Source organism: Chelmon rostratus, chromosome 21 (genome assembly GCF_017976325.1).
Source record: "Chelmon rostratus isolate fCheRos1 chromosome 21, fCheRos1.pri, whole genome shotgun sequence".
NCBI classification, from domain to species: Eukaryota; Metazoa; Chordata; class Actinopteri; order Chaetodontiformes; family Chaetodontidae; genus Chelmon; species Chelmon rostratus.
Window position 1 is genome coordinate 13,216,071 of NC_055678.1, and position 26,603 is coordinate 13,242,673.

Sequence of the window (26,603 nt, forward strand, 5' to 3'; positions counted from 1 at the left end):
CTTGTAGCAAATGGTTTCTCATAAGGTATCGGTTTTCCATTGATGTGGGATTCCAGTTGATGGAGAAGTTGGGCTCTCTTTTAATTTTTTTCTTGGTGAATATGATTGCCATGTTGGGTCGAGCCAAATGCTTGATGGCCCATGGTAAGGAATCCTTAAAAGGCTCCTTTTTTCAGGATGTCTTTTACCATCCTTCTCTTTTTACTCTCCTTCATTTTCTTGTTCTTTTTAATGATTTCCAGCTATTCATTATCCAAAGAAAGGCCGGCTCCAGGAGGCTTTGGCTAAACCAATGTCCACTCTCACTTGCATGGTCCTCACTTTTACTTTCCCATTACTCAGTCCGATTCACTTTCCCTTCCTTTTACCTCCTCACTTTCTCTTATTCTGCCACTCTCTTGTATCTCTCTTTCATTCCAGTTCTCACTGGCCAATAAATCATTTGTGTTGGAGAGAGCAGCCAGCAGTATTGTGTAACTTCTCTCCCCTAAACCCTCCCTTGTCTATAAAGCCAAACACGGCCTGACGAACTGCTCGCTCAGTTTGTTCTAAACACTAGACCAGGACACTGACAAAAGGTTTCATTTAAAGCATCAGGGTGGGGGGGTTAGCCAGCTCTGAGACAGGCACTAATAAAACAGTGGGGTAGGTGGGTAGGTGTCTGCATGTGTGGTGGTGGGGGTGTAGGGACACTAAGAGGCAATTCCAGTGTGGAAAGTGAAAATACTGCTATTGTGAGTTACCCACAGATACACACACTCCTGAAGCCTACCAGTATATTGACCTAATGTTTGTCATTGAGATATGGCCACATGCTTAGGCTCTAAATCTGTGTGGGGTTTAGGTTGTGGGGATGGATGGCAGAGTTGATTAGTTACTTCACTGCAGTTGGATGAAGTCCAGTTAAACTGGCTCGAGACTGGGTGTCTAATACACTGCTGCCTTGTGATGGCTCGCAGCAGCCACAGCTGCAGTTAAACGTCTTTCAGAGTTGCAACAGGTGCAGGTGTATTTGATGACCTTTAACCTTTCACCTCAGCTTGGCGACCTTCCAGTCCAAACACCTGTTAAGATCAGGGCTTGTATTTTTAGAAAGAAAGTGCAGCCTTGGAATTGGGTCTGGCAGTGTCTCACATGAATACAATAGCAAGGGTAAAATATAAATGTCATGGGTGACATATTTAGATGATTTATATCAGACATAGAAGTATTTCACATGCATGTGAAAATATGTCCCAGTAGAAGTAGCTCCTACTATAATTTCTGGGGCTTATTTCATCTGTAGGTCTTGCTTGTAAAATCCACATAACCTGCAACTTAAGAATTTTTTGGCTTGTTGCTGATTGTTGTTGGGTGAACCACTCGCACTTTAATAACCCACTCCAGCTTCCTCAGGACCTGGCCCAAAATTCCCATTTCCATCAGCCATGGACTGGACTGCCTCCAGCCTCAGCACCTAATCAGCTTAGTGCTTTCTCCTGTGCTTTTTCTTGGCTTTAAAGAGAAAGCAGCAAAAAATGCCCTCTCTACTTAAATAAACTGGAGTCCTTTTGAAATATTAACTACTGCATGAAATAAATCTGAGAACGGATTGATATGTAATACAATATCAAACAGATTGGCATAAACTACATTTTATTACATATATCATGAATAAACACAGAAGAGGACAAGACTAAAAGGGCAAGATATCTGGGAGCTTTTCCAGATATCAACAGATGAGTCACAACTAAAAAACAACCAAGCCATCTCGTCTGTCTTCATCACCTTTGAGCTGTTCTTGCACATAGCTACATAGTTTGTTCAACCAGTACTTACACATCTTTGACAAGCTGATTATCTGATGCTAACATATTACCATAGCCGAGCCAGAGTACATACTGTAAATCCTGCATAGGCAGTTTAATAAACGGAGAAGTGAAGTCAATGTGGAAGTGCCTTAAATGTGCTTTCTTTCTGCTGGCCAGCAGGGGGCCACTCCGCTGGTTGCAAAAAGAGATCAAACTTTTGTAAGCATATCAGAAAATGACCCTACTCTTCACTTGATTTATTTCCTCTTTATACATTTTGCTAATGAGTTTATGGTCTCAGTCACTAGTGTAAAGTCTTCTTCAACACAGCACGATGTTCATTTTGTAAATTATGGACACTACCACGACTTGTCCTTGTGTTCTCAGTCAGATCCATCAGGATAGAGGAGTAGCAATGCATATCCATGTGAGCTCCACCCTCACGTCCAAATTTGATTACTCATTTCAAAGATGTAATGGCCAGAATTGAGGCCTCAAAACAGTAGTGCACAAAATAATACACATACAGTCTATGAAATCTTCTCAGTTGTATCTGAGGCTTTGTATTCTTCATTTTTTCTCTGATGTGACTGTATTTGTTATTGAACCTCAATACTCAATACCAATACTTGAGTACTGACCAAATATTGAATGTAGCACTGATTGTTAAACTGTCATATACCAATCCTTGGTCATATTCATAGTCTTGTTTATTAATTGTTATTATTGTCTGGTTAAAACGTACACTTTTTAATGGAATACTGGGTTATATTTATAAAAAGTTATTGTTTCAACACAAAACATCTGATGTTTTTACGAAATGGCTAAATGCTTTTGTACAACAACATTTATCCTCAGCATAGCAAGAAATCCGTCAATAGTATTTCATGGGGATTACTACAGAAACTTGGGTATTACATTGGAATTGGTTTTCATATGTTGACCAGTCCTACGACACAAAGAAATCTGGAAGTGAATTTTCGTTTTGTTACCTGATGAATCATCTCTGTGCTTCTAAAATGATCTGCTGTCAGCACTGTTTTGGGCAGGTTAACTGCTAACCAGCAGACCTGGCCCTGTAGGAAGCTACTCTTCAGCCCTGTGGAAAAACATCTAGCTCCAAAACTGAGGTATTAGCTGAATCCCCAAAGGAACTTTTTCCGATCCCTCCTCCATTTTCCCTTCCCTTCTGCCTGACAGGCTAATTTGCATTGACTTAGCAAGGCTTTGGCAGATTTGCAATCATTATCAAAGAGGTAGTTGAAGCCTGACTGCAAGTCTTATGTAATTTCTTCACAGTGTAGGCTTGAGTTGCAGAAACTAGCTTTTTATTAAAGGATTTAATGATATTCATGTGCCACTTGTGATTTGAATGGTTTTCACTGGGACCCTGTGACTTTACAGAAGCCACAGCATATAATGGGTGCCTATTCACCTTGGCCTACTTTCCAAAGTGCTGTGTCAGAGCACTGTATGGGACGCTGCAGTAATCCAGACACTGCTGTTTTGGCACATTGTGATCTTGGAGCAACTGTTTTTTTTTTTGCAGTGGAGACAGAAAGCTGATCGAAGAGCTGCACTACTGCTCGAGAAGTCAGTGAGTGAGCGGGCCTGTATTTGAGCGAATATTAAGATGCTTGAAGAATAACACTGGTTTATAATGGTGTTGTGAATTAAAAACAGTCAAATGTGCAGGACATCCAGTTGTAATCATGATTGGCCTTGGAAGAAGAGCAGATGCAATGAACTTAAATTGTTTTTTGTTCAGACCTAATTGTGGTATGCATTTGTGCATTCACTGCCAAGCCATCAAGGGATTTAAATAAGCTCCACTTTCCTCTTTGCCTCTATGGTTTACTTCCCTGAGATGTGTGACAAATCTAAATTGTTTCACAACATCTAATTTAAAGATGGCAAATAACAACAAATACGCTTACTGTGCACATGAAATAATTTGTTAGCTTGAGGGCTTGGCGATGTGGCCAAAAAGTAATGTTTCAGCTTATTTCAAATTAAGACAATTTGTGATTGTAAATACTTTTTTTTTTTCCTCCAAAATTCAGGATGGCTAAAACATGATTAATATAGTGTGATTTTTTTTTTTTTTTTACAGCTTCATTTACAAGACAGTTTAGCACGAATAACAAAAGTCCTCCACCACCTTCATGGCTATCATTGTTACGTATACTAAAAAAATACAGCAATGGACTGTCAATACTAAACAATGGAGCACCGGTATCCACTTCAAAGTCAGTTTCAGCACAGATAGTGCAAAGAAGGCCACACACTAATTTATCTGCCCCTGCTGTTTGTGTTTCAACAAGAGACAGCTGGCTAGCTAACGTTAGCTACCCAGCTGCAGGGACCGACTGAACAACTACACACTGTTCTGTCAATTCCTATGGCACCACCTCTCGTAACCAGACATAATGCCTAGTCAACAAACACAAACAGCACCTGGAGTTACAGCAGTCCAGTAAACTGCAGCAGGTGCATGTATAGAGCTGGAAAATGGGATGAGTTATTTTGGGGTGTCTGTGGTTCCAAAAGTAAAAGTCCCATCGCTCATTAATGTTTGGTGACTCACAGTTGGGGCTCCGCTATGGCTTGGATCAGCATAAACGTCAGAAATATGTCTGTGCATGTACTGTAAAAGCTTTGAGGTAGAAGTTAACAATGACCCCAGAGGTACATTTCAGCAAGAAGCACAGAGCTTAAAATGCTGTGATGTACAATGCTAATGGTGGGCGGAAGCTCAAGATTACTTTGTGAAAACTTAAAATGTGCAGCTTAAATCAATTCACCCTCTGGATTCTGTGTCAGTTTTTGTTGAATTAAGCAACTATGGTGCAGTGTTCTGTTAATAAATCCCAGTGTTGTGAATTGCCATGGGAGAGTCTAGTGTTTCGATCTTCGGTAACATTGAGGATAGTGTTTAAAAAAGTATTTAGACATTTCACACATCATGCAAAAATAAAAATGTTGATAAATCTGATTAATTTTATATGCTTCTCAGCTCTAGTTAGCACCGACTATGCAATCTAGCTTAAACGGTAAAAACTGAACTGATAGTGGAGCAAGCAGACATAACCGAGGTGTCTTTCATCACATATGAGGAGTAAAGGAAAACAAGGAAAGAAGCAGGAGAGGGAAGAAGCAGCTTTGACAAATATTAGAGGGCGTTGGATGGCGAAGAAAGGAAAGTTCCAAGTCTGGGAAACCACACACACTCACAATAATTCACCTTAGACAGTCTGAGTCTGAACAGCCAACGCAACATGACACGACTCGATCGTAGCACCTGTTTCTCCAGTCGGCCCATCTACTCTTTCACCACCTAGACGTAGACTGACTGATTTCTCACACTCTGTCTGTCTGTTGCAATTCTTCTTTTATTATTGTTATATACGTTACATAAACACTATACTGCTACTACAAACTACTATAAGGCTTCAATTACAGTGCTGTATGTCGTAGAATAAGAAAATGATCGTTCATAGATAAATGATTTAATGTGATACCCACACACATGCATTGATTCATTCTACCCTGGAGTGGGAAACATCTGGTTCACGTAACTCCAGTACAGTTGCGCCTGATTGACCGATAGCACAATCCAAGCCTCCATTTGAAAAGAATCCTGCCACACTAGCAGAGAAAATGGCCTTCATCCTCCAACTCTGCCTCATCTTCCTCCTCCTCCTCTGCATTTGTCAACTGCTGGCCTCCTAACACGGCATTCAACCACCCACATCCTCTCACCATTCCCCATAATAAGAGCAGTACTGCTACCACCCACAGTCCTCTCTGAAATATCTGGTACAAATATGTGTGAAATGTGTGGTGATTTAGTGTTTTGTTGCTCATTCTTCTCAGACCATTGTGTTAATACAGTGCTCTGGCAGTCTTCACTGCAGCGCTGTTGCTGTGTAACCAGGCTTAGAGTTGATGCCGATGCTGTAAAATACATCTGAATGTCTTGAATGCATACCAGTGGAGTGAGGTGTATCTGAGAATGCCTGGAGGACTGTACTTGGCCCTGCAACAGAGATGTCAGATATCCACGTCCATGTGGCTTTTTATAGAGCTATATGTTTGTCTTAAGTACAGACAGGGGTTAGGGTTGGTATTATAACTGAGGCAAAGGTAAATATCATGTGTGATTGCACTGTCTTAACATTGTCTCAATATTGTGGCAAAATTATAGGACGGTGAGGACTCTGGGACAGTGATGATTGTAATCTTGTCTATGACCAATCTGTCAGCTCTGGTTCCTGGCTAGATTGCTATGTATATCTTTGTTTGCATGATTATTGTGGACTTAGGAAAGACAGTGAGAGACAGTTTGATATTCCTCTGTAGCAAGACTAGAGGTGACTCCATCCGTCTGGCACCTGAGGACATTTCCCCGCAGCTGGTTGTTGGCATGCTCACTGGTATCAAAAATGTCTGTTTACCTCTGTTGACCTAAGTTGCTAAGGAAAGATTTATTGCATAATTGCTGTTATCGGTAATGAGCAGAGGATCTTGGACCCTGAAGAGACCTGATTTTAGGCCATGTTCATGAGTCAGGGTGAAGTAGTGCCAGTTCATCAGCTTTCCTTTTGGCTTCCATGTCTTTAATGATCAAAGTCACATGGCTTTGGATGCAGGGTGAAGGACTTGGAAGCACAGAGGATCCTGCTGTTACATGTCTAAAGAAGCGTAATGTAACTTAACGAGTGAAGCTGTAACATTTGAATTTGTCACCACCAAAGTTGGCAGACAAACTGGCACCTAATATCAAATAACAGATGTTACTAATCAACTTACAGGTGTTCATAACAAACTTGGTCATTGAGCAATATTTTAGCTGTATTCATACTGTTAGAAAATGAATGAGAAATTAGGTGAATGCAATAAAAAAGATGTTGCAATGTGTGACTCAGTCACATAGTTAAATGCCAGTTCATTCCCTCATGCTCCTCTTGACTGAATCAGTTCAACGGCACTCTTGCTTTCCATGACAAGAAATGAGTCTGTCAAACCCAAAAATGTTGATGGCAGAGGAAGAGAATTTGCTTCACAACCAAAAATGAAAGTTAGACCATCAGCCAGCTGCCAAAAGAAGCAAATATTTCTCTCGCTGTGTCATAAGGGAGAATGGGATGTTTTGCTAAGCTGCAGAATGGCCAAGAGTGAAGGAAGCCAAGGGTGCAAAGGCATGCATGCATGCATGCAGCTTACTAATTACCCTTTTCTAAACAGAGAGTTGGTTTCTAATGAACACTGTTGTTATGCTACATCTGGAGAGAGATGAGAAGACATATGAATGCTATATGTCGGGGGAAGAGCGATAGGCCTAACCTATACAGTGGACTTGCATTTCAGTTCAATGGTAAACTTGAAAAGAATCTGTGATTAGAAAGCATTTTGGCTGTCCTGTTAATTTTTAGTATCAGTTGTACTTCCTGTCTTCCCTGAGTGTGCAAATTGGGAATAGTGTTTCCATTCACTCCTATTACGTGGAAAAAGGAGATTTTATAATCTGTATTTTAGATGTGGCTCAGTCAAAGCTGCTGTTTTCTTTGTTTGTTTTTAAAGATTTAATAATTGTGCAACACTTCCACCTGTTGGCTAAAAACAAATAATAAAAAAAGTTAAATGAATTTATGTTTTCTGATTAATCAGTTAAATATATATGTACTTGATGCAACAACTGTCAATATTTCAACTTGATGTTTGCTATTCAATTTTATGCTGAAGGAAAATGCCCTCCAGTCATCACAGACTGGCCTAGAGAAACCAAATCTTTCTCTGATTTGTCCTCGTCTCCCCTTGAGACTCTGCTCAATGACTCCCATCGAGACAGTATTCATATTATTGTCTGAACAACTTGAGGGACTAGAATAAGTTTATGTTTGCTTCATAATTTCCATGCTCTGATCACAAAAGGACACTTGTTTGGGCCCCTTGTCTCTCAGTCATTTCCTTGTTGAGGGTTAAGGGGAGGAGTGGCTCTGTGGACTGTGGCGGCTGACAATCCCACATTGTGTGAACTGGTGCTGCTTCACAAAGGGCCCATTGTGGAGAGCGGTGGCCCGGGAGAGGGGACTGGGTCTAGGCTAGGTGACAGAGAGGTGTGGGTTCGGGGGGCCTGGGTCTGGGGGCTAGAGCCGCAATGGCTTGCCCACAGCAGAGGCATGTATTGGTGCTCAGCTGACACAGCGCCGGGGCAGGGAGTGCGCACACGTGTGAAAGGAGTCCCGTGCTGCTTTCCATGGCTCCAGTGCAAAACATATACTGTACTCTCACACAACCTCCTTCATATTAGCACTCAGTTTTTTCTCAGAGGTGAGCAGCTTTATGAAAATAGGTTTTTAATCAGAGCTGTTGTCAGTCTGATTTATTTTCTGTGGCGAAGAGAATCCGATGCCCTGATTATAAAAACTGGGGGCTTAAGCTGCTTGTACAACTGTTCTCAGAATTTGAAATATTTTGCTGTTTATCCTCTTCTGACTCCAGCCCAAAGACAAGCCCACATGTGTGGTGCACTCTAGATTTGTTTACTCAGACAGATGGCCTAGCAGTCCAAAGTCATAGTCCACAAAACCCCTTTTTTCCCTGCTGCAGTGCTGTTCTCCTTGACCGCCAGCTTGAGACTTAATCTCCCTTTTCTCACCCCATATTGTTCCCACTCTCCATCCCCAAACCTCATTCCTCTTGCCATGCCTGAGAGTGACAGGGCTCTCAGGTCAAGCTGACGCCAGTCTCTCTGTCCAGTCTGAAGCAGGCCTAGGCCCTCGCCCAGCTGTCCCAAGGTCTGTTTGTCCGTCTGTCTGTCAAGCCCGGCTGTTGCCCCGGCCTCTCACCTCGGTGTCAAGAGCCCTTTGGTGATGGAACGTTTTTAAGTCACGGGCATAAGAAGTTGAACCAAAACATAATAGCCAACTGAGTCACTGCCTCTGTGGCACTATTGTTTTACCAGGGTACATGAGACGTTGTAGAAGTTACCACTATTTACTGCTGCCTGTCATGCCACGCCGCTTCCAATTGTTTTCTTACTCTTAGCCTAGTTAGACCAACCTACTATCTTCCTTGTTCTAATTTGCTGTGCCAAATTTTGACTCTGCTATTCATTACAACATAGACAGCAGTAAAAGAGTCAAGACTGAAAGTGACATTTGTCAGTGACGACGTAAACAGGGCTTCTCATCTGCCCTCAGGGTGGGATTACCACAAGCTGTTAACTATTGACTTCTCTAGCCACATTAGAGGCCATCCATAGGCTTCAATTGCTTGAAAGGCTATGGTTATGCTGCAGAAATTGGGTCCTTTATTTAGATTTATTTGGTCACCAGCTAACGTGAACGTGATACCTTTTAATTTTGTTTCCAGCTCTATCTCCTTAGATATTCCGATTTGCTGATGGGCTGTAATTTATCATCTGTGGCCACCTGGTACTTACAGCTTGGAACCACTGTGGTATTTTTGTGTCTATAATTCTACCCGTATGTTTAGTGCAGTGAAAGTAGCGCCCAAAAGCTACCCATGCCCAGTTTGCTTAGTTATGCAGTACTCATTTACTTCATAGAACAAATACAAATCCCTCAGTGAGCATAAGATTATCATGGCTTCTCCCATTGCTCCCACAAGTCATTTGGAGGTCAGGCCAAGCAAAAGTCAATTTTTATGAACTAGTAATATCTGTGCTAATGTGTGTGAAAATATTTGACAGAGGAACTGTCTCTCTAAGATTGCATCTGCACAAGAGTTTTACTGACTATTGCTCTTAGAAAAGCATCATTCATAATTTTTTGTCAGCTGTATTTCTAGCACAACACGTTATCTCAGAGCAATGCAAAGCAATGGACTATAAATAGATTATCTTATCTGTTCAAAGTTGAGCTAGCGTGTCTCATTCATTGTAAATGAGCCGTGCCTGCACACAAAGCCACTGTGTACTCACATAAACCTGCATGTGAAACCTCAAGTCATTGTACACAAAGTAGTATTATTGTATAAGTCCAGTGGTCACGTTATTTATGGCTGACAGATGGCAACCATGTCAGCGTGCATAGTTGGGTTTACACCTCACAGCTAGGCATCAGACAGATTAAACTCAAAACCGCTCAGTGAACCCATGAACTTGGACTGTTTATAAATGGAACAGACACTCCTTTTCACAGGTCCTTTCAGGCCCTGTCTAGTGGTACAATATACAGCATTGCCGTGTATACTGGGGCTGAACAACCAAAATTGGGATGTACCCGGGATATATTCACATTGGAGAAGATGACTGTGAATAATCTTGATGTAAAACAGTTTAGTTCAGGTTAGTAATGGGCATGATTCAGTGTCTTTTTGTATGCACTTCACTCTAGATACCACCCATTTTGAACTTGCTCAAACAATTAGCCAACTTCCTTAACAACTAGTGTGTCATTAGTGTATCATTATTACTGTGTAGATTATGGACTTAAGGCTGGATAGGGTGGCAACTATTAACCAAATACAATAATGTCATGTTGAGTCCATCAGAGTTGTGAACAGCTACCTAATTTCCCCATCTAAACATCACCCTAATTATTGCTAGGGTGATACTTTCTTATGTAAATGGAGCTAGTGGAGTAAAAAGCTGCATCTGCTATGCGGTTCTGTAATTGCTGTCTTTCAATGCTCAAATACGTATCACAAGAAACAAAAAATATCACAGCGAGCCCTAACAAGAACATTTGCTTGTGCACAGAATGTTGTGCTGTGTGTGGCATGCCAAGCTTGGCATGAAGATTGATGCTGGGGTGGATTGTGTGAGAAGACGGACCATGTGGAGGGATCTGTAGGCATGTCTGTTCACTTCCACATTTAACACTTTATGCATGTGTCTCTGTTGTGTCCTACAGCCCAGCACTCTACCCCAGGGTACAATCAATATGAACCAGTGCTCTGACGTCATCGATGGAGAGTCCAGGACGGGTCAGAAGAACTCGCTGTGCATCCTGACCCCTGACAAAGAGCACTTCATACGGGCTGAGTGTAAAGAAATTATCAATGGGTAAGACAGAATGACTTGTGAATGTAGACATTCTGCCATGCCTATATGCCATATGTGATGTAAAGTATCTGTGGTCTCAGGTGGGCAGCATGGTTTGAGTTGCTCTCTCCTTCAGCTTGAGTGGATAGAGATGACTTAGACAAGGGAGAATAATTGTGTCCAACTACCTCTGCTGCCAAAACTCCTCTGCCCCCTGCTGTCTCCTTTGGACTGTGCTTTTCAAAGACTTGTAATTCACACTGCAGTGACAGTGCACATTCTTGAACCGTTTCCTCTCCCTGCCTCTCTAGCCCCTCTCTCCCTCTGCTCACAAACCCTCATATGCCCGGTCACAGATCACAATACACAAGCTTTAAGCCTCATTATTAGGTTGTCTCTTGTGCATCTCTTCCACTGCTGCACATTTCTAAGTGTGTTTCTGCAGCAAACTCTCCCTCTCCCTGGCTGTAGCATACATATTATGGCTATTCTTAGGGAACTGTGAGTCACAACGCCCACTCTCTGTTATGCTACCTGCTCTGTCACTGTACTCCTCCCACTCTCCTATCATCTGGCTCCCATGTGTTGGTTCTGGGCCATCATGCAGTCATATAAGCCCTCGTAAAGTTGCCATTAACTTAGAACCAGGATTTAAAATTTATATGTATTATTTTGTAGGTTTTTCCTGGTTGTGTTAAGCTCCTCATAAATGTCTTTTGACTCATTATGTTACAGTATGAAAACAGTGCTGTGTGGGGACTCATCCATTTATTACTGCGTCACGTGTTTATATACAGTATGACAGTTCATAGTGTGACTCTCCACTCTTTACAAAGTGGGTGGAGTTGGAAAGTATTTGATAATGCCTGAGTGTCATGCCATAGTCACTAACTTTATTATTCTAATTACAAAAGAGCCTGTGGTTTCTGTATTGGCCTGTATTTTACAAGTACATAAACATTAACGTTAATCTTGACAGTTATTTTCCGATTAAATCCTATGATCAAAACACCATGAGTTTTACTTATATTTTGACCTGTTCATGCCTATTTTAGCCAGTTTTTAGTGGACTAAGACTCTTAGAGAGAGAAAGCATGAACATTTTGGACTAGTTTTAGTGAGTAGAAACATTTGTTTATTTTCATCATTAGTAAATTCATTGACAAACACCTTGTCAGCATTTTATTCTAGTCTCAGTCAAGACCAAGAATGAGCATTTTAGTAAAACTGCTTCCAAGTTAGAATTTCTCCAAATGATTTTGAATTAGGATATACACAAATCATTATTACCTTGTGGTTATGATGTGTTTGTATCTTTGTATCTGTTAGTCGTATTCAGTCACAAGCTTGTCCTGGCAAGTATGATGGCTTATTTTGCAGCAGAGAACTTTGTCCCAGTCATGTATTGATCCCCCATGGGTGCAGGGTTTGTATGATCTGTATTTAGTGTCCTATGAACAACACTTTGCCCATTTCACTTTTCCCAGGTGGCAAGAGGCTCTGACTGTGTACCCCAGGACAAACAAGCAGAACCAGAAGAAAAAACGCAAGGTTGATCCACCCACTCACCAGGTAATACACCTGTTTCACACACGCTATAGTGGAATGCTTTAACTTGCTCACACTGAGCAAGGTGGAAAGCAACCAAATCCAGATGACGTTCATGTTTTTGTAGGTGTGGTATTTTTACTGTTTCTGCATGGGCTCTTGAATGCTGCATAACAACATAAAAAAGGGGACTCCTGTGCATAGATGAATAGTAGAGAATAATAGTAGAGAGGGTGATGTTACATCTTTAGTGAGAATACAGATGAACAGTATTTTTACATTATTAGGTTTAGGTGATTAAATATATATCAGAAATAAAATCTTGCTGCTTGTTTAACTGAAGTATTTCCAAATTGCAGATAATGAGCTGTTGACTCACAGTGAGCTTTCATGGTCACTGTGAGCCTTTGAAGGTGGATATGACCATATCATGATATGTTGATATGATTATATCAACAGTGTTCGAGATAAGGTGAACATTATAAATGACCCACATGTGGCAATTGTACCATTACTACAACAAAGAACAATTATGTACATATTTGTAACAACATGTGCTGTGGAAATGTGCAGTAATGGTGGCTTTTCATTCCACTCTGAGTACACCAGCTGTTTTCCCCTCAGAGAGAAATATTGATTTCCTGCCAGCAACATAATCAACACTTTGTGCTGTTGATGTTTTCATTCTTGAGTCACATGATGTGTTCATGTCAATAGACTGCACGTCACATCTAAATGAATTTCTGTGGTCATTAGTAAGCGAGCTAAGGAATTACAGTGTTAACATTGATCGAATGGTATCATGGGTGTTGTGAATTACATGTTTACACATTTTGTCAGCTCTTTCTGGAAGTAGCACTTGCATCATGTTTCCAAAAATGTAGTTCTGGTTTTATGGTTGTGGAACAGATTTCAAAATATTCCTGCGCAAACAAGCAAGGATAATGATGGCAGCTGTCTGCTAAAATAACATTCAGCAGTAACTTTCAGCAATGTGACCATGAACCTCTCGCTTATGAAATTTGCTGGTGCACTCTGTTTCATTGTGATGTCCAGCAGCTGCAGTCTCACCTGCCAGCCTTTTGCCCTCAGTCATGCCTGTTTACACATTAACCACGTGTGCCTGGTCAAAACTGTTTTTCTTCCCTAAGAAATCAACACCGCTGTGTCTTGTGCAAGTGTGTGGGTGCAGAGGCGTGCAGCAGCTCAAAGTGTTTAATGAGGAATGGGACATTTGTTAAAATCCCTTGTTACCTGAAGCAGAGGCATATCTGTTGTAAAATGGTGAAAATATATCAACAAACCTAATCATACCGTCATAGTTTTTTCCCCCTATTTCAGATTATCTAATTTCTCCCTGTTTTTAACATTACAATAGAAACTGAACAATGGATCTAACGTGATGGCGCCTACATTTTCTGATCCACTCTTCGAGAGCTCTGGTCCCTTACAGAGTTACAGTCAGAGTCTGTGTCTGCAAAGGTGGACTTGGACGCTGAGTCCCCATGTAGTGCTGCTCATGAGCTGACCTTCCCCCGTAGAGGGGGCCAGAAGGACGATGTCTTTGGAGAGCAATGTGTCTCTCATAAATCTTGAAAGAAATAAAATGATATTAAGACACAAAATGTAGCAACTGTAAATGAAAAAACGGTTCTGTTCACCAGTCTTAGAGCAAGGTGAGGCAGGGTCATTCAAGCCAGTCATGTGACATCCATTAGAAACACAATCCCCATAGGGAATAAAAATGCATGCTTCATGTCAGTGCAGTCAGATTTCTCCCTGGTAGGTAGAAATGAAATAGCAGGATTAGGTAAAGCTTTATTACTGTAATAATGGTTTCAATGACAAGATGAAATATAGGCATATCATATAATGTTGTGCAGACCACCCAGCGTGAGATACAGTTTCCCCCTTTCCCTTCCTCCTTTTTGATGCAAGGCCAAATTTGTGGTGAGTGCTCACAAAACTCTGTCTGAAGTTCATTGTTTGGTTTCGCTAATGACGGTGCCCTGAATCAGACTGGGACCTTTCTGGGCTTACACTAACAGACTCATTTGCAGGGGCACAGTGGTGACACAGTGATGACCTTGACTGCGTCCCATGTGACCTCCTTAATTTATGTCTGGCTTTCTCTGTTGCTGTGTTGATCAACAATACTCTGTTTTATCTCAATACGTAACTGATGTCTGCTTTAAACAACAGTAGTAGTACATTTACTACAACCTGGTTAATGTGTACAACAGGAATTCGTCTTTTTCCTTGTGTGTGCGTGAAACGAGTGTCGCTCGAAATAACAAGTGGTGAAGGCCAAGCCATATAATGGAGCTGATAATGTATGAGGGTGATTATGCTTTCACTGCTTGTCTAATGTCAGGTCCTGTCAGTGTCTCATGGGCTCTTCAGTTGTTCTAGGTAGGACATTTTCTACACCTCACATTTTCCACCTGAAAGCCCCCCCGACATTTACTTAAGTTACTGGAGACGTGTGCTTGAAAACCTGTAAATACTTGTGCACAGGAACATGTTTGCCTTATGGGCAGTGCCCCTGAGTTGAAGCACCTGACCTTCAGCACAAAGCAGGTTATATGACAGGCAGCTTATTTGTGTCTCATATTGTAACTGAAAGTCTGAAAGGAGTTTTTATTTTCAGATTCTTATCTTGGCTCTTAAGCAACTAAACACCGAACATCTTGTAATGGTGCTTTATTCTATACATTTGCATGAATTTGGCCTAGATGAGAAAGAAACTGAACACCAGTTCGGATAATACAGAAACTATGAAATCGTTTAGAGAGATTTTTGGGTCGACCTGTATTGATAATAATCAACACTACATAGCAAGTATTAACATCAAAGGCTTTTTGTGATTGGCAGGGTGGAGTAACTCCAAACCAGTGTTTTTCCACTGAAGACATGAATGGACACCCAGTGAGTTCAGCTTGGCCAAACTTTTTTATCCTGCTTGACCCTCTGGCTTTGAAATTCCAACCATAATAAATTACATTAATGATCATCCTGATCAATCCGGGTGAAGGGTGGAAAAAAAAAACCTGTTTTTTGCTTCGCTCTCTGTTATTGAAAGGATGATTCTTAGCCCAACAGCATGTTTGTGGTGATTAAAGTAAACTGGATGAACAGATGATGTTTGAGGGTCGCTTTGCTTTGGAAATCTTGCTTTCTCTTTTTATGAACTGAAATCAATCTTGCGATTCTTTTGATTTGTACTTTTAAAACTCTGAACACAACGAGAGCTTCATTTTGTGTGTTCTTTGTAGTCTTTAATTGGACAAGATGATCTCTATTATTTATCCTAGAAATTCTGTCCCAGTATATTCCACCTCTACAGAATATGTTTTTTCTGTTCTCTGTATCCCTCAATAATGCAGGTGCATTTGTCATGAATGAGCTCTTTGTTCTTTGTCAAGCTGTCAATCTCTTTCTCCTTTCCACACATCCTCCTCCTCCTCTCTTTCCCAGGGATTAGTCATTTTACCAATGATGAAAGCTGTTTTTTGTTGTTTTTTTTTTTTGCTTTGTCACTGTCATTTCTCAGAGACATGCACATAAAAAGTTTGAAAAAGCAAACACTAAATGTGAAATGACCAATTAGGTGAAATGGTGCCACTGACCAACTATCATCATTACCTCTCCAAACGAAAACCATAGTGGACTACAGTGCTGTTCAGAAAGCTCATTTTCACTGGAGGAAGCGATGAATAAGTGAGATAACCTGATATAATGGTGCAGTGGTATCCTGGTTGGTACATGATTGGACCCCACTGCAGTTGGGAGTGGACCTATGGAACACATATACATCGAGAAGTCAAAATAATCCATAATTTAAACTGAAAATTTCCTTTTCAGTATTTAATTACTCTTTAATCTCTTCCCTTCTCATATTCCTTTTTTGTAGTGTCTCTGTGACCTTACCTCCCATTATATCCTTTCCTCTTCCCATCCACTCCTTCCAACCCAAACCCCCTCCCAGGAGCCTGGCCCTGCCAAGGTAACGGTGACCAGCAGCAGCAGCGGAGGAAGCATCCCTTGCCTGCCCAGCAGCATTGCCAGCGCTGAGCGTGTCCCGATGAGCCGCGCCACTCTGTGGCAGGAGGAGAGCCGCTGGAGCAGGGCCACCATCCCCTGCAGCCGCAGTGCCTCCTGTATTAGCCAGCTGAGCCAGAGCCAACCAGACTCCAGTAACATTACTCAAGACGGTGAGGACTAAGATGACAGCAAGCAAATTCCTCGTCATCCCGTATATATACTTCAGCTGTCGTTTCACCCTTAGATGAGGACAGTTGGGTCACTTTTTGATACAGTGCTAGTTGCTAGTTGCAGCTAAAATAGCTATAACAAGGCATAGTCACATGGCATGGGTAATGTTAACCTGTTGACATATTTAACACCATATGCAGACTGTTTTCAGTGTTTAATATCAGTGGAACTCTTTCTTTGTTTCAGATGGCGGCACCATGACCACTGGACGCAAGGTACGAGTGGAGAGTGGTTACTTTTCCCTGGAGAAGGCCAAGTCGGAGCCCTCTCCACAGTCAGCACAGCATTCTCAGCCACCTCAGCCACCCCAGCACTTGTCCCTGTCCTCTTCAGCATCCTCCTCCTCTTTAGGAGCTCTCAGTCCCAGGTACAACTCTGAGTCAGAACCCCAAATTTCCCCTTATGAACCCCCCCAAGATCCTCTCCCTTCTCCAGGTGCACTTGTTTCCCCCAGCTACTCCACCATCAGCTCCTCCCAGAGCTCGCTGGACTCTGAACCCAGCGGCACAACACCCACCTGGGAGGGACACAGTGGTGGTGGAGGAAGCACCGGTAGTTTCAGTGGTGGAGGAGGCAGAGTGGGCCGGTCTGGCAGGGAGTACGCAGCGCTGTCCGATGTGCCACGGGCTCGCAGACTGAGCTACCGGGAAGCGTTCCGCTCAGAGAAAAAGCGCCAAGAGCTGCGGGCACGGACACGGAGTCCCGGCAGGGAGGAGGTGGCTCGGCTGTTTGGCCTTGAGCGCAGGTGAGAGGTTATGGATAAGCTTCATGCTTGGCACACAGCGAAAAAGACTCCTCAGAGGCATTTCAAGTTTCTTGCACCTGCTTTCTGATGGATCAAATAAATGCAAAACCGTGTCACATAGCAGAAGCATACATGCAGATTCACTTGTGAAAATATAGCAGCCATACATGATTGTAAATCATTAATGAGCCACTGGTTCTTTGCTCTTGGCATAGCCTTAAAACATATAAATAGCATGCCAAGTAATCTATTATGTGAATCTCATGCACTGCTTAAAGCATTCAGCATTTTAGTTTTTTAGCACCACCCTGTGGCTGCTGTCCTTGAGGCACTTCAACCTACCCTAGCTTACCAATGGGTTGCCATTAATGATTTGGGGGTTTAATTGCATGTGTTACTTTCTTGTCTGTGGATCTCTACCTTTTGCTCTTGCTACTTTGCTAGTTTGTTTTGTTGTTTCGATCTTTTCCAGGGGCTTCTGAACAGAGCTTCTCAGATCTAATGCTCAACCAACCCTTCCACCCCTGTCCCAATGCTGTTCCCCGCTGGTCACCGCTGATTCCTGCTTTCTGTCATTTCATCTCTGCACTGCCTGGGAGCACACACATACACTGTTTCATAAATGCTTGATTTACTGTATATACTGTGCACACTGGTGGGTTTACACACAGTTTGGTCTCTCCTCTTTTCTCACGCAGACACCCACACATACACGATATACACACACTTTATCAAGTGCAGTGCCTTAAGGTAACACTGACTTTGTTGCCATTGCTTCTGCAATTTGTTTAATCCACCATTCTATTCATTTTCCTTTTCTTCTAAAGTGTCTCTAAAGTCTCTCATCATATAACACTACTCTTTTTTTCTTTGATATATGTCTGGATTGTTCTCTTTGGGATATTATTTCTTCCTTGTATTGTTGTCCATGAAAGGGTCTAATAGGTCAAACTTCTTACATAGGTATTGTATGTAAATGCTGTGCAGTAGTGGCAGCATTGCATTCTGCACTGAATAAACTGAGACTACTTGTATTCATTATGGACATTGATTTTGGCTCAAGTTTGCTTTCATGTCATGCTTTGGTTTTGTTTTTATGCTGATTCTGCCACCACTAGAGAATGATGTGCTGCATCTTTGTTTTTTAAGATCAATAATTTGTTTCACTACCTCTGTTCTGCAAATTGAATGAACGAGACATTTGACTCATTGTTAGACAAGACCTGTGTTGAGTGAACTGTATGTGCTGTGTATTAAGTACATCTTTGTAAAAAAAAAAAAAACATCTTGTGTTTCTAAGGCGTTCTCAAGTCATCGGCCGATTTGAGGAGGGTCAGCATGTTGAGCGCATGGACACAAGCAGCTCCAACGAGCCCTCTGCCAACACCACGCTAATCCAGAGACAAGGCCGCAGTGAGAGACGCTATCTGGCTAACAAACATGTGAGCTATTCTCTTTGTTAATCCTGAGCAACTAGATCTAAAAAAGGTGTAAACTACCATAAATCACTGAATGGCATCTGTACTATGTAGTTAGGGTTAGGGTTACATCAGCTGCCTAGTTGAGTAAGGAATCACCTCTAATTTCTCATGGTAATTTTATATTTACAGGAAATGTCACTGGATGCAGGAAAGGACCGTTCAGCCCCTGATGTGTCCAGCTCCACTTTTGCTAATTTAAGAAGAGCTAAGTCACTGGACCGCAGAGTCACAGAGTCCTCAATGACTGTGAGTACTCCTACAGGACAGTACTTCTAAAGTGTCGAAGAATAGGGACATAAAAAGTGGACTATGTGATCATTTCAAGGTCCAATAAGTGTGTGTGTGTGTGTCCAAATGTCTAAAAAGCTTTTTGACATGGGAAGCATTCAACAAACTATTCACTCAGGCACACAGTATAACATCAAAAAAGACATTTGTCATTTATTTCTTTCATGAGATGTTTAAATGGCTGGTAGGCATTATTATCGTGGCACAGTGTGACTGGTATGTTCTCTGGCAATTTTCAGAATGCAAGCTGACATTTTTCCCACAATACACGTAAAATTAAAAAGGGCTATTTTTATGGAAGCAAATAACCAATACACTAATTAACGACAGTTCTCAGAAAATAATATGTTATTTTTATATTGTTATTAGTATTTAAGCATAGTTTAAGACCCTGAAGTACTCTAAGCCTATTAGTCATCTAGACTGCAACAGAGTGTATGCATGATCAGTTGGAAGACATCCATTTTTAACCTTTTTGAAGTAATAATAATAATTATTATTATTTTTAACTTTTTTTAACACCTTTCATAAATGTGCACTAGTCAGTCATAAAATCAGCAGACAAAATGTAGCTTCAATTACTCATGCATGACACCATCAGCATTTAGACTGGTTCCCTACAAGCCTCACTTTTACCATGTAATTCTGCCACCAGATACAATCTCTTGGGAAAATGAAGGCTCCATTTATGGCAAAAAGTAACAGTGTCACCGATCGTTAGTAGATTGTTTATTTGTTCAAGTGAAAATCAACGGACAGAAAATGTGTTATGACGCTTCTGTTCCACATTTTCTTTCAGTTTGTAAAAACAAAGTAATACCAACCACCCCCCTTTAGTTTTCTCAACACATGCTAAGAACTGCAATCTGCAGTTGTGTCTTCATTATAGATTAAATGAATGACCTCACAGATACAGTGTATCCTGTGGTGTAGGTAGTTTCTTGACTTTGAGGAAGTCTTGGAAACACTAGGGGGGATAAAAAGTTGTCCATTTCCACTTTAAGGTGTACTGGTGTCTCCCTGAGGTCTAACTCCTGCCAGTCAGACAAACTGATCTAAGGTCTGTTCAGAGAGAGCTGCAGGGCTGATCCAGTCAGTGTGTGGTTGGTCTCTCTGGCCGAGTTGCAGCTGCCAGAACCCCCGCCCACTCAAACACACACACACACGCACACATTCATGAACACGCCACTGCCGCCACCGCTACTGATGACTATAAATAACCAGCACAGAAGCTGCCACAGTCGTGTGTATGTCCCTGGGACAATCAGAAAGAAACAGATTGTCAACATATGAAGTGAAGGCAGTTAGCTATCAGAATGACTCTCTGCCAGGCGGTGACACCACACCTGATGAAGCTCAACAAAAACAAGGTATTGCTGAGAGAGTGGAAGCCAAGTTTTGGGCGAGTGATTTACTTTAGAGTCTATAAACAGACTTGAGCTTGGTTTCAGTGTGCAGCAGTTTGTGTTTCACAGGGAAAGTCCAGCTCCCGCCAGTCGGTCTCGTTAGCTGGAGCCACGTATCGGCACTTATGCTTCATGAGCTGAGGTAGTGACCTGAATGTAAACAGATGCACCTAAATGCAGTACTGTTCAGAGAGATTTCAGTGATGTATTCCGATTACATCAATGATGAATACTCAGTTACTAACGGCTTCTAATATTGTGACAAATTAGTGCAAAATGCCTCAACAAGATATAGCTTTATTTGTTTTTGCCCTTTTGTCTTCCTTTTCGTTCTTTCTTTTCTGTAGTTAATGTTTAATTGAAAGTCACTTCAGAGTGTTGACTGAATTTCCTGTTATTGATTGTTAATGAGTTAATCTAGCTGCATCACACCATATCGCATCACTGTGATCTGTTTAATTGCAGCCTGATCTGCTGAACTTCAAAAAAGGATGGATGACAAAGCTGTATGAAGATGGAATGGTAATTTGCTTTCATTAGCAGCATCAAATGACCATTTGCTTCTCTCCCCTATTGAATAAGATCCTATTACACTTGTAGAGGACTGATGAAATCTAGTTAATGGTGTCTCTGTCCCCTTAGTGGAAGAAACACTGGTTTGTCCTGACAGATCAGAGTTTAAGGTACTACAAGGACTCAATAGCCGAGGAGGTAAAACTTGTCTAAAAGAGACAGTGCAGTTTTTGCCCATTAATTTGAATGAATAGGCACTTAACAGGCTTTTGTTTTTCTTTGCACTGTTTTGTCCATTAACGTCGTTCCTTAGGCTTCAGAACTGGATGGTGAGATTGACCTTTCTACATGTTATGATGTCAAAGAGTTCCCAGTCCAGAGGAATTACGGCTTTCAAATTCTGGTGAGTGTTGATTCTTCATGTCGTCAATTGTCCTGAGTCATTTATCATCAGGGAAGATGAGACTCATTGTCTATACACTTGAGCTCTGCTGTCTCCTGCCAGTCTATAAACAGCCTCAGACACCATGTGGTGCAACTTTAGGTATCAGGTTCATTGGTTCAACATTTCTCTTTCTGAAACGATTCTTTGTCTGTCATGACAGATGTCACTTGACTTGTCATCTCTCTGTGAGGCTGACATCATAGTGGTCTAAATCTGCTGCAGTCGTTGCCAGCTGTGCTTGTTTCTCTGAACTCATGTGCCCCTCGTCCTGTACAGTATGTTTACCTAACCCTCTTGCATCCAAAAGCCCCGTCCTTGTCCACATTTGTTCAATAACACTCTTGTTTTAAGAACAATTTTGTTGATGGTCATTTTAACCTGAACCATAATTGCATAACAGTTGTGCAATTTTGTGGATCCTGCTGCATGACAGAATACTTTCGTCATATAGTCCCATGACCGTTAAACATTTTTAGCACTTGTTGCTGGCAAAATACTCCTGGACACATATAGTTGCAATCCAATGCATTTGTTATGCATTTGATGTCTGTGGGGGGTTTGTTCCTGTCAGACTTACATGTGTCATAATAATGTTATATGAGGAAAACGTAGCTACCAGATCAATTCTTTTGTTTACATTTGCTTAAAGCAGCTCTCCCAGCTATTTTCTGGAGGATGTCAGAAATAGAGAAGTCAAGGGGATCGCTGTCTCTCTGGCTGCGAACAACATGGGTTTGGTGTCGAGAAATTAATAACTCCAGTATTTATGTCTACTCTCTCTGCTCCATGGTCAGACTGGAAGGGGCTGTTGTTCTGTCAAAGCAGCTGAAGCAGTATAGAGAATAATATAAGTTAAAATCCTGATGTATTGAAGCTTTCATGAACAACTGGTCTTAGAAGAAAATCACTTAATTTCCACTAGAGGTCACTGTATATAAGGTTTAAGTTCAATTTATTGCACACACAGAAAAGCTGAGTTACAGGGCCACTGAGTGTGGGATGCTCTGTTTAACAGGAGGTGTCTACTGCAGAACAATTCTGCAAAAATCTGAAAGTTGCACATAAAAGATTAAAAATTGATTGTTTAATGTGATTGTTGAAAGAGTCAATAGTAAAACACAGACTCTAGATCACTTTAAGGCAGTTCATTGAAAACACCCATATTGGGCAGATTTTAAGGTAAACCCAGATGATGTTCAGTTTATTGGCAGTTCAGGTGAACATTAACAACATGAAAGCAGAATCTCTAGGCAAAGGACAAGATTTTTGGGTTTCCCTTTTTTTGTCCAAGTAGTATTAACCAATCACATTTGAGCAGGCTTTGGTTGCATGCAGGTAAACAGTTCATGTGGAAAACAAAAGCAGTAATCACAGAGGAGAAAATCTAGAATGTCACATCACAGCAAGCAGAGCTTGTATGGAGTAAAGTTGACTGTATTGGACTTTAAACAGAGACATCCTCTGTAACTACGTGGTGTAACAATTGTGGGTGTAGTGACGGCTTACAAATATACACTTCTCTCTTCTGCTGTGTGTCAGTGTAGTACTTTTGGTGTTAAAGCAAGCTTTCAAAACCTAAGCTTGGTGTAGTTAAACAGCAAAATGCAGTAAAGCAAAGGAGGGGATGAGGCTGAGGATGTTTTGCCTCATTTCACTGCTCTTCTCCAGCCATCATTCTACTAATGATGAAACGGCATGCTAAGTGGGGGGTGGCTACCAGACAATGGAGAGCCAAGGGAGAAGAGATTGTAATGTAGTAGAAGTTATTTTGCTCCATTTAGAGTTAGAACTATTGCATTTAAGCTGCTTTTACAGTACAGTTATTTTAAAGAAGTTACTGAAGGACATCTAATACTTTAAATGTTAATTTTCTACCCACCTCTGGTCACACCCAGTGAAAGAAGAGGAACAAATTAGTCTGTCCACTGAAACAGGAAAAGCCTTTCATTGCTGAGGCAATTCCACTGCTGCATATCTTCATTTTATTTGAGGCTTGCTTAGATGTTTGTGTCAAAAGAGGTATTTTTATCTACATATTCTCTCATCTCTGTCAGTCATTTCAATGAGATGCCTGTCTGCTTTCAGTGTAAAGAGGGAGCATGCACCCTGTCGGCCATGACCTCCGGAATCCGTCGCAACTGGATTCAGGCCATTATGAAGAATGTGCGACCCACTATCGCCCCCGATGTCACCCGGTAATACCCAAAGAGGATTAACACTTCAGCCACTGGCAGATATAACAACTACTTTTCTCACTTGTTTTTATCTTAATCCCTCTCTCCTCCTCACCCTCTCTTTCCTTCTTTCTCTTCCTCCCTCAACCGGTATTTTCAACCTGCTTCCAGGAAAAACATCTCTCTGAAACTATCCGTTCTGAAGCCCAGGTTGGAGTGCTTGTGTGTTGATTATCTCCCCCTCCTCGAACAGTGATGTTACTGCTCAGCAATGTCAGCCCTAGCGTGTTTGTCGTCCCACCCTATGTCATGTGATTGTTGAATAATGTCTCCCTGTCAGTTCAACACTGTAGAGACACACACCACAATCACATCAACATACTTGAATAATCTCCCCAGCCCGCTGTTGATCAACAGCACAGACTTATTTTAATGATCATTGTAATGTCCACTCAGTAACATTTGGACATGGTCACAGGACAGCAACAAAGTCATAACTGAGGACAGAAAGAGTGAAGAGAGAGAAGAGCTGGGATATAAAGGTTTCTGGATCAGTTCACCTGAGGATTTTTTAACAACCTAAACATTTCTTTTTGTTTTTTTTAAAAGCTGAGTATTACCTTTCAGATGGCTCATCTTGTGAGATATCGTATACTGAGTCACACTCCTAAGGCTGCCAGTGTGTCTCTTTAGGCAGCCCTCTCCAAAGGGAGAATGTGTGATATTTTTGGTATTTCTGCACAGACGCCTCGCAGACACCTCTTTCTAATTCTTGAGCTCTGTCCCTTCTCATTTTCCCCTTACTCACACTGCCTGACAACTCCACACAGCACGGTGAAAATAGATTATTCCGTCAGGTCACTTTTTAAAAGATGCTCTGCCCCTTAGCACTACAGCTGCCGACCAGTAAAACACATTCTTGACTGTACGATACTACACAAATTGTTTTAACATGGCACTTAAACAGGCAACAGGCTTACATCAGATCATGACTGCAAACACTAAAGCTGCTTTCAGCCTAATGCAGTGCACCGTGTAAGCGTTTTGTTGATGCTCACAGATTTTTGTCATGCTTTTAATGCACAATTAGATGATGCTGCTCTGCCAGAAATGTATGCATTGTTGTTTGTCCGGACAAGCTTTATGTAACAGTGTTGTAGCTTGAGCTGATGTAAATGTGGGAAATCATCTATTTTTGTTAAAACCATCTTATGTATCTTTTTGAATTCTTTGGCGTTTTTTGTTTTGTTTTTGTGCATTCAGATCCCTCCCAGAGGAGAAGATAAAAACCCAGGTGATGTTGGAGCCGTGTCCACAGACCACAACTGAGCCAAGCCCTAGTCCTGAGGCCCCTGTGAAGTCTGATGTTCACAGACAACCAGTTGGCAACAATGCCTCCACCCCTCCCTCTGAGCCTCGTAAAAGCCGTGTTCGTGAGCGCAGACGAGAGGGTCGTTCCAAGACTTTTGATTGGTCTGAGTTCAAAATGGAACAGACACAAAAGCCTGTGAAGGAACGAGCGGACACAGTCGACCTCAGCTCATCATTCTCTACTACTTCCTCTTATTGCTCTCCCTCCTCTTCCCCTTCCTCATTAGCGTCCTCTCCAGTCTCTACCTCCTCCCTCCAAACCTCTTCTGTGTCAGGTGCTCACCCACCTTCTATGTCAGAAGAAGCAGAAAAGGAGAATGTTAGGAGGGGAATCCCTCCACATAGCACAACCAGTGCAACCCACATGCCAAATACTGTTACAGTCACCATGACTTCGACGCTGAACACTACGTCACCGGTACAGCCAGCAATACCTGAATGCCAAGAGCAAGCAAAAATGGAGGTTGACCACCCTACAGCCATGCATCCTGCTAGTGGAGATAAGAAAGACAACAGAACTTCAGACGTCCAAGAAGAGATTGAGCAGCGATGGCATCAGGTGGAGACCACACCGTTAAGAGAAGAGAAGCAAGTGCCCATCAACACAGGTTTAGGAAACTCTGGAAACTCTGACAGACTGCCTGCACATGAGCTTGCTGCGCTGCTAGAGAAAGAGGTCTGTTTCCCCAATGTGGTCATATGCATATTTATGGTCTAAGCATCTTGTGCCAGTCATTCATTATTTCTTCTCCTTCTTTCTTTGTTCAGTTGGGACAGAAGCAGAAGGAGCTGGACCAACTACAGAAGCAAAACAACGTCCTTAAAGAGCAGTTGGAAAATGCACTAGGGAGAGAACAAACTGCCAGAGAGGGCTATGTGCTGCAGGTACTGCACTCTCCATCCATCATGCAGGAGTAGTCTGACTTGTAAAATTGACACCATATACAAATAGCGTCGCAGCATGAATTTTGACCAAGAAATCTTCAGTATTAAAATGTTTAGAATGGTATTAAGGTTTACCAGATAGTTTAGATGTACTGGTGAAACATGTGGTGCAGTAAACATTATTAACTGTGCGACAGTACTGTATTGTATTTTTGTTATACAGTCTTCTGCCTCATGATAGATGAGATTTATGTGTGCCTACTGTAACTTGTATACAATTCTACTAACAGGTGTGGGTGCTTATTCTCTGAAACTGATATGCATGGTTGTGGAGTTCTTAGCATGAGTTTTCACTAACTGTTTTTACGGAGTTTCACATCTCCTGGGATAATTATTGATTTGGTCTGATGTGCATAAGGTAAGAAACTTGATCAAGAAGCCTTGCGCTGTGCTTTTTCTCTCTCTGTTCGTTTGTGCTTTTTCTGTGTGTCCTTTTCGAGCTTGGTTTCTGCATGCTTTTTGGTGTTTCAGAATTGCAGACTTTAACTAATTGCTTTTACACATTGTGCAGTTTTAACTTCTACAGCAAACTCGTCAAAGAACCAGAATGTCATTGTGTTGTGTCACATCACATTTATATTGCAGGTTAATTAGTTTGCCTACTTTTAT

At 41.6% G+C, this 26,603-nt stretch overlaps 1 protein-coding gene across 7 annotated transcripts in view; it reads left to right on the plus strand.

The window, feature by feature from the left end:
* Positions 1-26,603, plus strand: part of si:ch73-103b11.2 (protein outspread) — a 49,277-nt gene that overhangs the window by 12,794 nt on the left and 9,880 nt on the right. For 2 of the 7 annotated variants that reach the window (XR_006007872.1, XM_041962114.1), the window contains exons 4-16: positions 10,673-10,824; positions 12,291-12,375; positions 16,265-16,565; positions 16,813-17,371; positions 18,672-18,813; positions 18,982-19,098; positions 21,012-21,068; positions 21,189-21,257; positions 21,373-21,462; positions 23,590-23,699; positions 23,850-23,888; positions 24,942-25,725; positions 25,818-25,934. Coding sequence is in view for 6 of the 7 variants with exons in the window: in XM_041962114.1 (XP_041818048.1) it covers positions 10,673-10,824; positions 12,291-12,375; positions 16,265-16,565; positions 16,813-17,371; positions 18,672-18,813; positions 18,982-19,098; positions 21,012-21,068; positions 21,189-21,257; positions 21,373-21,462; positions 23,590-23,699; positions 23,850-23,888; positions 24,942-25,725; positions 25,818-25,934 (2,622 nt within the window). In the remaining variant the exon portion in view is untranslated. Of the gene's footprint in view, positions 1-10,672; positions 10,825-12,290; positions 12,376-15,225; positions 15,280-16,264; positions 16,566-16,812; positions 17,372-18,671; positions 18,814-18,981; positions 19,099-21,011; positions 21,069-21,188; positions 21,258-21,372; positions 21,463-23,589; positions 23,700-23,849; positions 23,889-24,941; positions 25,726-25,817; positions 25,935-26,603 lie in introns of all 7 variants that reach the window. The other 5 variants (XM_041962115.1, XM_041962118.1, XM_041962117.1 and 2 more) reach the window with 5 other exon arrangements.